We start from the raw sequence: 14,207 nt of genomic DNA on the forward strand, positions 1-14,207 counted from the left end.
ATAAATGGTGTCTGGACCCCCGGGGTAGTATTTGCCCAAACACCCTGGAGAGGACACAGAAAAGACAGGTGAGTCACTCAATATCAGCACTCCACACTTTACAGATTATGCACACACATTTGTTCAGATTTACCCACCAGTAGCTCATTGCTCTGAGTAACAATTATCCTCCCTCCACAGGCAACCAGCTCACTTTCCAATGAGGAGCAGCTGTGCAGAGCCCAGAACAAAAGGCTACCTGCTAATTACTAAAACCCTCAATAAATACAATTAAAACTTCTCATGTACAAATTGTTATTTATGTGCAAATCTCTGCTTAAAGTGCAGTGCTAAATAAAGTGCTTGTTAATAAAGTGCAAAAAGTGCATTTAAAGTGCTATACAGCGATTTAAGTAAAAGTAGACCCAGTAATGAAGCTCTCTTCATTACAAAGTCACAGGACAAACAACCATGCACACACCTAGGGAGAATTTGGAGAGGCCAATTAACTTGACAGTCATGCTTTTGGACTATGGGATGAGAGAACCCATCATACACAGGGAGAACATGTAAACTTAATAATTAATTATCCATCCACCCATGTCCTTGCTGGTGCCCATCTCCAGCTAACGTTCCGGGCAAGAGGCGGGGTCACAGGTCACCAGTCTGTCACAGGGCAACACAGAGACAGACAGGACAAACAACCATGCACACACACTCACACCTAGGGACAATTTAGAGAGACCAATTAACCTGTCAGTCATGTTTTTGGACTGTGGGAGGAAACCAGAGTACCCGGAGAAAACCCACGCATGCACAGGGAGAACATGCAAACTCCATGCAGAAAGACCGGGGCCGGGAATTGAACCCAGAACCTTCCTGCTGCAAGGCAACAGCTCTACCAACTGTGCCACTGTGCAGCCCACATTACAGTCAAAGTATCTAAACTTTTTATAACCAGTACCTCCAAATGAACCACCCAATTCAGGGGATGCTGCAGGTAACCAAAGAAACCCCAAAATTACAGGTAAACAACCTGGTTGTCCATTACAAAAAGAAGCAATACATTCTAGGTGAGTAATGTAATTTTCTCTTCATGGCAGGAAAGAAGGTCCAAAAGACCCAGTAGACGACGTGGCTTCCAAACAGAAAGTCCCAAGGCCCCAGGTAAGGACCTCACTTTGAGGAATCTATTTAGTCTTTTCTTCTATTGTGTTTGTATTCATTTTGTCAGATAAGTAGTAACCTTTCTCCTCCTTTTTTGCAGGAAAACAGCGAGGCGTACCCAGGATTTCAGTTTCCACCGAAGAAACAATAAAATCCCCAGGTAAGTGAATCAATTTCAGTGAATTAAACAGAGAAAACAACTAATAGGTGAATAAAACTTGACCTTTGACCCTCCACAGGTCATGCAAAACAAGTGAAAGTGACAAACCATCCGTAAAATTGTATTTAGAACCTCCTCATCCTCTTACATGCCGAACCCTTAGAAACTGCATGATAACAAAAACCTCTGTCCATCCGTCCATTTTCCTCCGCTGTTTCTAGGTCATGGGGTAGCAGCTTCAGAAAGGAGGCCCAGACTTCCCTCTCCCCAGCCACTTCTTCCAGCTCCTCGGGGGGAATCCCAAGGCATTCCCAGGCCAGCCGAGAGACATAGTCCCTCCAGCATGTCCTGGGTCTTCCTTGGGGCCTCCTCCCAGTGGGACGTGCCCGCAACACTTCATCAGGGAGGCGTCCAGGAGGCATCCTGACCAGACGCCCTGACCAGGACCTCAACTGGGTCCTCTCAACTTGGAGATGCAGCGGCTCTACTCTGAGTCGTTCCCGGATGTTGGAGCTTCTCACCCTATTTCTAAGGGAGAGCCCAGACACCCTGCATAGGAAACCCATTTTGGTCGCTTGTATCCGTGATCTCGTTCGTTTGGTCATGACCCAAAGCTCATGACCATAGATGAGGTGGGAAAGTAGATCGACTGGTAAATCGAGAGCTGTCTATGTTTGACTCTGCTCTCTCTTCACCACTACAGACCGGTACAGCGCCTGCTTCACAGCAGACACTGCCCCAATCCGCCTGTCGATCTGCTGCTCCCTTTCTCCCTCATTTGTGAACAAGATCTCCAGATACATAAACTCCTCCACTTGAGGCAGGAACCCCTCTCCCAATCTCTACCAGAGAGGAGACATTCCACGTCCCAAGAGCCAGGTTCTGCAACTGAAGATGAGGTCGACGGGGACCCCTCCCTCAAGCTCCATCCAGATTCAGAAGAGGACAGAACAGTTTAGGACAGAAGTTTTTTACATACAATCAGAACAATGCCTGCAGCTGCCCCAAAACTCAACCCGCTCATAAATGACTCTCCACAATCGGTCAAAAAGCTCCACATACTCCAGCTTGCACGCTGCTGCTGCGGCACTTCTCGATTAAAATTTTGAAGAATCGCTTCCACTATTTCCCCTTCATCCGACTCATTTAAATTGTAAGATCTTTTAAGAGTCTGCATCAATTCCGCTATTTCTCCTAGCAACTCCTCTGTACTCAAATCTCTTATCCTCCTCCTTTGAACCCTGATGTAAAATTCCTCAATTTCGTCAATGAGGTTATTGTCCATCTCAAAACCCGCACTCTAATCCTAACCACAAGTTTTAAAAGTCTCCAGTCTTTCTTCAGTGCTCGAATGAAAGATCTTGGGAACGTTCAAGTACTTAGAGACAGTTTTATGATGTCATAACAAAAGAGAATGATATTATTACATCACAGAGAGAGTGATGTCATAACTGACATACATTTGGATTTGCATATATTTATGCATTTTATAAAATATGTTGATATGGTTTTCTTTTGCATATTATTGAAATATGTTTAATCTAGGTCATGCTAGTTCTGCTATTATATTGTTTTTGTCATGTTTTAGAAGTGTTTTAGTTCATGAGAAAGTGTGGTGGGAATTTAACATTATGGCTCCTCCTTGCAGGAACTTGTTTTTTGCCAGACACTGACTTTACCTCGATGCACATTGTGTTTTACCAAATCTCTTTATTGTTGTTACAGATGCTTAATTAAACTGAGCTTTACATACAGTTTTATACAGGGATGAAAGTAGTTTTAAATTCTTGGGGGTAATATGACAAAATATATATATACATGTGTTCAAGGGGCCGGACCAAATGTGGAGGTGGGCCGGATCTGGCCTGCGGGCCGTAGTTTGGGGACCCCTGGGTTAGGTGGTCCCCAAACTAAAGCTTTGTGTGCTTTGGAGTTTCTGTGCTGATGATTTTTTTTTGAAGCGATAAAAGCTGGTAGCTCTTGAATTGCTACAAAATAAAGCTGTATTTCCTCCCTCAGCCCACTGGCTGCAATGCTGACACCTTGATATGACATGAGACCTAAATTCTGAACATCATGACATGGAGTGCTTCCCAGTTTTCCATGTGTAATAGAAAATTTCGTTTTCAGTCTTATTTCATTCTTGAAGGAACTGATGATACTTTTTACCATTTATTTACTAATATCTGCTTTGTTTTCGTATTTCTGCAAGATGTGTTTGTCCATTAAATAAGTTTGCAGATAATGTTTAGATGTATCCGCAACTGTGATAGCAGAAGGGACCTGAAGACATCTTGGATAAAATGCTTGATCTGATGATTGTCTTAAAGGACTGATGTGTGGAATGTAGTTTGTACCCTGTTTGACCTGAACCCATGAACTGACAAAGAAGTGTTAGAAGTTCCTCCTGAAATCCTTATCAGCTATCTTTCCTGCCATAAAATCATTTCCTCCAAGAGGTGAGAGATAGTTCATGAGGAGGGGGTCAGGGTGTTTATGTGGCCATCTGGCAGTAGCGATAACATCAGACTTTGGGAGGGTCTTTGTCTTGCTGTGACTATATAACGATGTGATGTGTGTTGCTCAGGGCTCTTCTCCTGACTGCGCTCAGTGAGAGGGGTCTTCGAACGCTTTTTCCTTCGAATAAAGAAACTTAAAGACAAAGGTTAATCTTTCTCTTATTGAAACAGATTCTCATTCCTTGATAATGAAATTTCCATAACACATGTCTGGCATATAACCATTCATTTTAGCTTTTAAACTGGTTATATTGAACCTGTGTCCAGACAGAGGGATAATAGCCCAGCATCATGACCTGTTTGTTCTGAAGATCCTGTAGCTCCCCACCCTGACTCGTACTGATAGGAGGAACCACAGAGCTCTGTTATGTTAAAGCTCATTTTCTGAAGTTGGGATATTTTTCCTCCAACAGGTTCCAGAGGAATCACCTCAAACCAGATGTTGGACTGGATTTTATTTCAATGTCATTTGTGAATGTTTCTCATTTTCAACAGTGGAGCTATGAAGGTTGAAAAAGGTTATTATTTTGGAGAAAATCTCATCAGCATCAATATTTCCACTAAATAAGAGGCAAAAAAAATTGTTAGATAAAGGAAAAGCCTCTCAGACTCTGAGCTTATACTGTTATCACTACGTGTTAAATACTCTATGTATGTTAACGTAGATCAACTGCAAGCCATACTCAATTCCATGAGCCAGGAAGCTGATCGTCTTGCTCCTCTACTACGTTTTCTTGACACAACTTTGAGCAGTGGTGTAGAAAAGCTCAGTGGTGTAGAAAAGCTCAATGAAAAGTTGAGTGAAACTATAAGAAACAGAAAAAATAAACTATGCATCAGCTCTAAGTACACAGAATAAACAATTCTGAATAGAATTGACCTTAGCTGCAGTTAAGAAACAGTCACGTAGCAACTGTTGCTATGTAAACAAAAACTATCAGGATATGGCTTTTCTAGAATAAACACATTTGGAAAACAATCTCAAAATAAACTAACAAAACATCTAACACCAAACAGAACATAGATTGAACAGCCATTGTTGTCGGAGGTGTAAGAAAAGATTGACAACACAGGAGGTGAAGTTCATACATTAACAGGCAGGCTTTCTCTCTGTGAACAGGTATTCCAAACTGCAACTGCCTCTGCTACCCACAATGCACTATCATCTCAAAATTATCTTTCAAAATAAAATACAGATTAATACTATAGAACTTTCTAAAACTAATTAAGACATTTCCAACTTCCAGCCTGGGGCAGAACAGAGCTCAAAGCACCAAACTATTTTTTTTATATCAGACAATTAATTTAATTTCACATAATTATCACGGTAGAAGCCATTTGTTTGTTAAATACTTAATGAAACACATTTACCGTGTTTGATGTTTGTTGTAAATGACTTATACTCACAAAGAACGAGGTAATTAGTCCAAGTTTGTCGTTTATTGAACGTTCAAAAACTACAGTGGCTGTGATAAGCCAATGCAAAGGTAAAAAAAGGTAAAACAACCTGAACAGGTGATCAACTCTAAACCACTCGCACCTTTTTACTCTCCGTCTCTGTCATTTAAGCACAGCCGTTGCTATGGCAACCTCCTGCGCTCCACAAGCCGAGCCGAGATTATGTTAAAGACATAACATTCAGTCCGTTACAATATTAGGTTTGCAGGCTTGATATTTATTATTAATAAGCGCTCCCCCGAACACAGTGGTGGTTGATTAGTTCATTTTAAACTCCTGCTCTGCTGGTTATTTTGATAATGGAACCAAAACGCACAGAATTGCGCAACACCTTGTTGACACAATAATCACTGAGATTATTGTTATTGTGTCATTAATTTGAGCACGTTATATTGATTTTTTTGTTGTTGTTCTTTAATAAAGTTACTAACGTTTTAAGCGAGTCAGAGGAGGACGTGCTGCTCGGCGTCCTGGCGACGTTCACAGTTTGTCACCTAATGCCGAGATCGACTCAAAACCTTCCGCGATCGACATGTCGCCCCGCTGCTCTAGCAAAGCACGAACAGTTCAGAAACAATATGAAATGAGAAAAAAGTTATTAACTGATTAAGTCGTGTCTTAGATTGTTCTTGAAAAACTAATCAGTCACGGCTGATTAGTGGGTGAACTCACAGCTGCACAGTGAACCCATTGATTTTTTTACAGCAGACAGCCGCTCCTCTCTTAAGGGTACTGCGTACCCCCGCTAAATCTTTTAGGGGTACACATTACCCTGCCGTACCCCTTTACTTTCACCCCTGATCCTGCAGCATTTAGAGTCCCAGTTGATGGCGTTTCAACTAAAAACCTAGAGGTTGGAGTCTTTGTCAAACAGCGTTTTTGACGAAAGTCCCAGAGGGTTAGAGTCCCAGTTAAATTGCATTTAACTGAAGTCCTAGAGGTTGGAGACCTTGTCAAATGGCGTTTCTGACTAAAGTCCCAGAGGGTTAGAGTCCCAGTTGACGGCAATTCAACTAAAAACCTAGAGGTTGGAGTCCTTGTCAAACAGTGTTTTTGACGAAAGTCCCAGAGGGTTAGAGTCCCAGTTAAATTGCATTTAACTGAAGTCCTAGAGGTTGGAGACCTTGTCAAATGGCGTTTCTGACTAAAGTCCCAGAGGGTTAGAGTCCCAGTTGACGGCAATTCAACTAAAAACCTAGAGGTTGGAGTCCTTGTCAAACAGTGTTTTTGACTAAAGTCCTAGAGGGTTAGAGTCCCAGTTAAATGGCATTTAACTAAAGTCGTAGAGGTTGGAGTCCTTGTCAAACAGTGTTTGACATTTGACATTGGGTCACCGGAAATTGAAAAGCAATCATTTATTAGTCATAAATCGGTCCAATTACATTTTGTCACAAGGGTGTTTATATGTCTCTCTGAGGAAACCTGTATGGAAATCTGTATTGAGGTGTGCTGGCACCAGAACCATCTAGAGTGCAAATCCAGCAGTTAAACGGGTCAAAACTGAAAAGTTTCCACAAAGTTTTCTTTGTAAACAAATAGGCTGCTGAAGGTATTGCCTTGTTTTGTGTATATGAAATGGCCTTTACTTTAGTCATTCGCCCATTACCACAAATTGCTGAAAGAAGCGACAGCTGCCCTCAGGTAGTCTGACAGAGAGACCAGTTTGCAAAGAGGACTACAAAATAGTTACAAATAGTTACCTTAGTTCGATTAATTTACTGTTAGCCAACATGATGTAGCATTTAAGGTAACATTAGCTTTTGTTTAATTGGGACAAAAAAGCTAAGCTTAACTTATTCAATGGCTTGAGTTAATGTGATGCTAACATCCCGCAACATGGTAATCAAAGAATTTAAGCTAACGTTAGATTTATTTTTACCTAAAAAATAAACCGCCTGTATTTAGTGGATTAAGTCGCGTTAATCAACTCGCTAGCATAAGCCAACATGATATTGATATTTAAGTTTTCTGTTTGACTAAAGTTAGCTTATACACTCTTATTGGACTGTGGGTTAAAAGTTGTTAGTCTGTTTAATACTAAAATTATTCAATATATATTATACTTTACCTTTGCAAGCATGATTATGGAATTAAACTAAAATATTTATGCAAATTTCAGCAGTAGTGTTCAGGACTCACTACATTTCCAAAGGAAATGCATGTGATCAAGTGACTTTGTAAGGACTTAATCAAACAATTCTATATGTTTATAGATTAAATTAGTTTAAATTTAAAAAAAGATAGTGATCTCTAATAGAAAACAGCCACAGCAGAAAAAAGAATTATACAAAGCAACACACAAATTACTGGAAACAATAATCTCAAATACTTTGTACAATCAAGAACAATCAATGAAGGAAAATATGTTTGTATTGTATATTGCATGTCTAAGTAAAAGGGCATGTTAATTTATTTGAAAATCTTTTATATAGACTGGTTAATATAATTTCAAACAAATAACAGCATCAGTTTCAACCTAGTTTTACTTTAAAGACAGAGCTAAAGATTTTTTAATATAGTAACTTTCAAAGTGCAGAACAATTAATGAAAATCTAGAAATACTGCACAACAGCACGTTTTATTTCGGAATAAAAATGTATTAAGGTAAATCTCATTCACCCCACTCATTATCTCTATCAAACAATTTTCCCACATTATAGACATGAAAGCCAATCAGTTTTCATCTAAATGACTTTTAGAATGAACCTCGACATGTATGGAAAATACGTAGTTCTACAGCTTTTCACTAGTGTGAATCCTCATGTGCCGAGTTAAATGCTGTTTCTGATTAAAACTTTTCCCACAGTTCACACATGAAAATGGCTTTTCGCCAGTGTGAATCCTCAGGTGACTAGTTAAATGATGTTTTTGACTAAAACTTTTTCCACAGGTCAAACAGGAAAATGGCTTTTCACCAGTGTGAATCCTCATGTGACTAGTTAGACGCTGTTTTCGACTAAAACTTATCCCACAGGTCACACATGAAAATGGTTTTTCACCTGTGTGAATCATCATGTGCTCAGTTAAACTAACTTTGTGACAAAAACTTTTCCCACAGTTCACACATGAAAACGGCTTTTCACCAGTGTGAATCATCATGTGACTAGTTAAATGCTGTTTTTGACTAAAACCTTTTTCACAGGTCACACACGAAAATGGCTTTTCACCATTGTGAATGATCATGTGGCGAGTTAAATCTGGTTTTAGACTAAAACTTTTTCCACAGGTCACACATGAAAACGGCTTTTCACCAGTGTGAATTATCACGTGCCGAATTAAATCTTGTTTTAGACTAAAAGCTTTTCCACAGTTTCCACATGAAAATGGCTTTTCACCATTGTGAATCATCATGTGCCGAATTAAATCTTGTTTTAGACTAAAACTTTTTCCACAAGTCAGGCATGAAAACGGCTTTTCACCTGTATGAGTCATCATGTGGTGAGTTAAATGCCGTTTTAGACGAAAACCCTTTCCACAGTTCACGCATGCAAATGGCTTTTCACCAGTGTGAATCCTCATGTGACTAGTTAAATCCTGTTTTATACTAAAACGTTTTCCACAGTACACACATGCAAATGGCTTTTCACCCGTATGAGTTCTAATATGACCAGTGAGAGTATATTTGGCAGTGAAACGTTTTTCACATATGACACATGAGAAAGGTTTTCTTCTTTCCTGATTTCGGTTCTCAGCTTCAGCAACATCCTGGAAGATGTCTTGGTTCCTGTTTGGTTCTGATTCAGTTTGGTTTGTTTGTTCATCAACAGGAACCACCATGCAGGTATCAGTTTCCTGTTTGAATTCAATCTGTTCTTCACCCTGACTGCAGTAAACTTCTTTCTCTTCCACTTTTATCTGTTGGTGTTTTAGATCCTCCTGCTCTTCTTTTATCTGATGATCTTCTGGCTCTTCTTGTTCGTGTTTCACCTGCAGAGGTTGTAATTTGTCCTGGTCCAGAGTGGATCTCCTCTCTCTCTCCTGGTTATAAATGGTACGTTGCAGGCAGTCTGGACAAGAAAACAGAGGAAAAGAGCAATTGTTAACTTTATTGAAGTAAATGAGAGAATTCTTTCATTGTTTGTGACAGAAATCACAAAACAGATTTTTTTTAAATCACTTTATTATGAAATTATTCATTTTATAACAGATGCCCAAAGAAATTTAGTCATTATTGTTAAAATACATTTTATTATTTTTGAGTATTTCTTATGTTGAAGGTATTCTTTATTTTTATTGCTCATTGACTTTATATTTTGGTGGTTTATTTAGAGAGTTTATTTGTATGTTAATAATTGTTTGTTTCAACTATTATTTATTTCTCTAAGGTAGACAGGAAGAAGTGCGGGTCCATTTTCTATAAGTATAGGGACTGGTGTAGGACCAGCATGCACTGGGTTGGACTTTAGGCTTTTCACCAGAGCAGAAGAGGAAGAAGAGCAGAAGAGGGGATCTTGTTCACGAATGAGGGAAGAAGGGAGCGGGAGATCGACAGGCGGATTGGCGCAGTGTCCGCCGTGAAGCAGGCGCTGTATCGGTCCGTCGTGGTGAAGAGAGAGCTGAGTCAAAAAGCGAAGCTCTCGATTTACCGGTCGATCTACGTTCCCACCCTCATCTATGGTCATGAGCTTTGGGTCATGACCGAAAGAACGAGATCACGGATACAAGCGGCCGAAATGGGTTTCCTCCGCAGGGTGTCTGGACTCTCCCTTAGAGACAGGGTGAGAAGCTCGGTCATCCTGGAGTAGAGTAGAGCCGCTGCTCCTCCACGTCGAGAGGAACCAGTTGAGGTGGATCGGGCATCTGGTCAGGATGCCTCCTGGACGCCTCCCTGGTGAGGTGTTCCGGGTACGTCCAACCGAGAGGAGGCCTCGGGGAAGACCCAGGACACGCTGGAGGGACTATGTCTCTCGGCTGGACAGGGAACGCCTTGGGGTTCCCCCGGAGGAGCTGGAAGAAGTGGCTGAGGAGAGGGAAGTCTGGGCCTCCCTTCTGAAGCTGCTGCTGCCCCCGCGACACCGGACTGACGGACGCCAAAAACAATGACAAGTTTGATCTTTATTTGCTCACCAAATTTGAAAAAAACAAACCATAAATGTCAGCTTCCAGTTTTTTGGACATTGGATTTCTTTTGCCTGCGTATTACTTTACATTGCCAATTACATTCTAAAAATATATGCTGTACTATTTCTAACAACGTTTAATATGTTTATTAATTATTTTGAGAGTACCATTTATCCCTGTATGTGTTAAAGGTCCCGAGTGTCACGATTGCTGTAACAGTGTTAACACACACATAAATTAAACACATAAAGTCAGCAATGACGACCAAGCACTGCTGTTAGCATCCAGATTGCGTTTGAGGCAAACATTCCAAAACCAACCTGGAAGCAACGCCCCCAAAAAAAGGTTCCGCTTCGCCACTACCGCTCCTGTCCCTACCTCAGGAAAATACTATAAATGTAGGCAGGTCAACATGCCGGTCTGCAAATGAAGTGTAATTTGTTAATTGTTTTAGAAAATAGAATAAATTGTACATAAAAATATTTCGAAATTAATAAAATAAAATTAAAAAACACTGTGGTGGCATTTTTTTTAGGTGCACCACATATGTCCAAATCTTATTCTGGATATATTCTCTTTTTAATTGTACTACATTATATATATATATATATATATATATATATATATATATATATATGTATGTGTGTGAGAAATATATATATTTCTCACACCTGCTGTCACTCTTCTCACCTAGCTAGGCCATTGTTCCCATTACTACCTCCCAGTACTTAAGCTCCTCTTTTTCAGTCACCACTCGCCAGTCCAGCTTGTTAACCTGCTCACCACGTTGCAAGTCTTTTCCAGGATTTTGGATTTATTTTGTTCATTAAAATAACATCCACATAAAGTACGTCTACGGCCTGCTGCGTTTGGGTCCACCGCCTCACCACATCACAATACAAACCAGATGAAAGAGCCCATCTTTAAACATTTAATGTGTAATTAAACTATAAAGGTGACAAGTAAATTTTATAAAATAGATTACACTTTAAGTAAATATTTGTTGTATTTAACATATTTCAGGTAAGTGTGAACATGTAATGAAATAGATCCTGTCCTAGAATTTTATGTAATTGAACATTACAGGTAACAAATGTGATGATCGCCTGAGGTAATACATTTTATGAACATCTTTTAAAAATATTTTTAAAATATGAAATTAGTCAAATAAAAAAGGGTCACAGTTAACGCGGCTATTAGTCTTTTTGCCCCCCAGCGTTGTTTGCCTGCGCGAAATTTCCGTACGTCCAATAACATGCATTGTGTCATTTAAGTCGTAAGTCAGTCAGTCAGCCTCACCAGCAATGAACCTCACCGCACGTCACTGCTGTATATACTATCAATTTATCTGTTATTCTTTTATTTCTCATAATATTTAAATCTGGAATTACAAAAGATATGCCTAATTTAACATTTAGCATGTTATTAATTTCTAAATTTAATTTATTGATTGGTTTACTTAAACCTTAACCTCCATCCAAACCCTGGTGTTTCCTACCTATTCGGTGTAAGATTATCCAGGGAATTCGGGAGAAGTCCAGCAGTCTGCGTTGATCATCCATTTCTTTCTCGGACTTCACGATTAAACTCTGGGACTGTTTCTTCAACAGGATTAACTGCTCGTTGATAAACCTGTTTAGAGAAACACTTGAACATTCAACAAAACAGACCAAGCGCCATCTTCTTTCTTTCCGCTTCCTCGTCGTTCTCTTCTTCTTTGGGGTTTAATGACTGTCGGCAATGATATTGTTGCATTACCGCCACCTTCTGGATTATAAGATCATCACATCACGAAGCTGAAGGTTGGTCGTTTCCGATTCAGGAAATGGCTAAAGGGCGATTCCACCTAATTTTTCACAACGTTCCGCATCTTTAATCGACTCTAGTTTAAAAACTACAACACCTAGACTCTTCAAACCCGGACTGGATTATTCTGCTCTAAAAGCAGAACATTTAAAACCATGTTTGTAATTTGTGAAACCTTTTTCTGATTTGTTGAAACTTAAATAAAGATTGATTTTTACCACTTTTTTTTGCATCTGGATCACATTAGAACTGCTCTAATTCAAAAACTACAACACCTAGACACTTCAAACCTAGACTGAATTACTCTGCTCTTAGAGCAGAATATTTGGAACCATGTTTGGGACTTGTGAAACTTTTATCTGATTTGTGAAACTTTTTTCTGATTTGTTATGAGAAAGGGTGATTTCAGTCCTTTTTCTTTGCTTCTGGATCACACTAGATCTGCAGCTCCAAAACTATATCTACATATAGATTATTTGTATGTATTTATTTGTATTTGTATGTACCTGGCTAAACATTTTGAGTGAAACGAATAAGCAAATTATTCTTAGTATGAGATGTACTCGTTTAAACAATTACAAATGTCCAACTTCAAAATTAGACATGTTTTATTTCACGGCTTTTCCTTCATTTTAGGTCTTCGAACGCCTCTCTATTTCTGATCTTATTTGCATCAGAAGTGCTCTTCTTTCACTGCAACAAAGACATTTTGTTACGAATAACAAGTTATTTTTCTATATTTATACATGATATTTTTCATGCTCATATTGTTTCTATTCTTTCTATCTCTTATCTCCCCTCCAGTTGGCCATGCTCCATTTTTTGCACTGCCTCTGCCCTGTTTAGTTCTTTTTTGTTTCCAGTGCATTTATCATGCCTGCATTCAATCCAAATATTTAATGTTTAGAACTGTTTGCAAAAAACGCAAATATTAACTTACCATTTTCATAAGTTTGTTACGATAACATGTTTTATTGTTTCAAACCCTGCTTCTCTTCACCTCTTCCTACCTGTTTTGGTTCTGACCAGTGGACTTTTGAACAACATATTTCCTTAGAAGAATGTTTTGGTTTCGCTGCTCTTTTTTTTGTTAAGTCAATATGTATAAAGAACAGGTAAAACAGAAGGGGATGTAGAGTGAAAAGGCTGTAGACCTCTCATTTGGTCCATATACTCTACACACTGTCTGAATATTACTTCTGACAGTTTTTGCGTGCCATTTTTTTGCTGTCATAACCTGCTGGTCTGTCAGGAATTAAGGCTTTAAGTCTACTCGATGTAATCTGCTGGATTTCCTTACAAAGTAGCTTTTTAAACTACTACATTGACATAATATAAGAGTAGACCCCGCATTGGCTGCTCCGGCGCAGGAAATACGGCGGCCATCTTGGAGCGGTATATCCTCTTATTTTGCTCAATCAAAACAGCAGATGATGCCTCAGCACTGAGGGATATTGTTGTTCGGATCTATGGATTATTGATGTGAGGGCTCCACAGACAACATTTCACAAGTAAGATGGACATATTATTGTGTATATATTGTGATTGGAATATTACTTTACTGTATTTATGTCCACCAGCTAATATTAGCTACAGTGCTTTGTGTAATACGGGTTCAGCCCCGCTATGAAGGCTAACCGAGATTCCGTAAATCTAAAAAACTTAATTAGTCTCTAACATTGACTTAGATTATCTGACACAAGAGCCTATATTAGAAATGAAACAATGTAACATAAATTATAAAACTTATATTACGTGTTATAACCAGGGGTGAAAGTAGTTTTAAATTCTTGGGGGTCCTAAGTTTCTGGGTTCGAATCCTGGCCCCGGTCTTTCTGCATGGAGCTTGCATGTTCTCCCTGTGTGTGTGTGCATGGTTGTTTGTCCTGTGTGTCTCTGTGTTGCCCTGTGACAGACTGGCGACTTGTCCAGGGTGACCCCCGTCTTTCGCCCGGAACGTTAGCTGGAGATAGGCACCAGCAGCACTCCCGACCCCACTAGGGACAAGGGTGTAAGAAAATGGATGGATGGATAATCAATATCAATGTTTCCACTAA

At 39.5% G+C, this 14,207-nt stretch overlaps 2 protein-coding genes across 3 annotated transcripts; one reads left to right on the top strand and one right to left on the bottom strand.

The window, feature by feature from the left end:
* Nucleotides 1-386: 386 nt before the first annotated feature.
* Nucleotides 387-3,976, top strand: LOC145549952 (uncharacterized). Of its 2 annotated transcripts, XR_014085745.1 has the most exons (5): nt 387-1,006; nt 1,083-1,146; nt 1,247-1,306; nt 1,528-1,938; nt 2,010-3,976. XR_014085745.1 is itself a non-coding variant. In XM_081602973.1 (4 exons), the coding sequence occupies exons 1-4, from the start codon at nt 950-952 to the stop codon at nt 1,731-1,733; spliced, it is 387 nt and encodes a 128-aa protein (XP_081459099.1). In that variant the 5' UTR covers nt 387-949; the 3' UTR covers nt 1,734-3,976. The 2 variants fall into 2 exon arrangements, 1 of the variants encoding a protein (XP_081459099.1); XM_081602973.1 differs by having other exon boundaries at nt 1,528-3,976.
* A 1,270-nt stretch (nt 3,977-5,246) lies between these two features.
* On the bottom strand, nt 5,247-12,356 carry LOC145549947 (uncharacterized). Its single transcript, XM_081602965.1, has 2 exons — nt 11,843-12,356; nt 5,247-9,290 (listed from the first exon to the last, which is right to left on the bottom strand). The coding sequence occupies exons 1-2, from the start codon at nt 11,904-11,906 to the stop codon at nt 8,017-8,019; spliced, it is 1,338 nt and encodes a 445-aa protein (XP_081459091.1). The 5' UTR covers nt 11,907-12,356; the 3' UTR covers nt 5,247-8,016.
* Between the last annotated feature and the right edge of the window lie 1,851 nt (nt 12,357-14,207).

Source organism: Poecilia reticulata, chromosome 22 (genome assembly GCF_904066995.2).
Source record: "Poecilia reticulata chromosome 22, P_reticulata-male-v2, whole genome shotgun sequence".
Taxonomy (NCBI): Eukaryota; Metazoa; Chordata; class Actinopteri; order Cyprinodontiformes; family Poeciliidae; genus Poecilia; species Poecilia reticulata.

Excerpts from the sequence above, each read along its gene's own strand:
- LOC145549952 (XM_081602973.1), top strand. The coding sequence starts at position 950 with ATGAACCACCCAATTCAGGGGATGCTGCAGGTAACCAAAGAAACCCCA. Across the intron at positions 1,007-1,082 it reads AAGAAACCCCAAAATTACAG|GAAAGAAGGTCCAAAAGACC; the intron begins GTAAACAACCTG and ends TCTTCATGGCAG. Across the intron at positions 1,147-1,246 it reads AGAAAGTCCCAAGGCCCCAG|GAAAACAGCGAGGCGTACCC; the intron begins GTAAGGACCTCA and ends CCTTTTTTGCAG.
- LOC145549947 (XM_081602965.1), bottom strand. The coding sequence starts at position 11,906 with ATGGATGATCAACGCAGACTGCTGGACTTCTCCCGAATTCCCTGGATA. Across the intron at positions 9,291-11,842 it reads GATAATCTTACACCGAATAG|ACTGCCTGCAACGTACCATT; the intron begins GTAGGAAACACC and ends TTTCTTGTCCAG.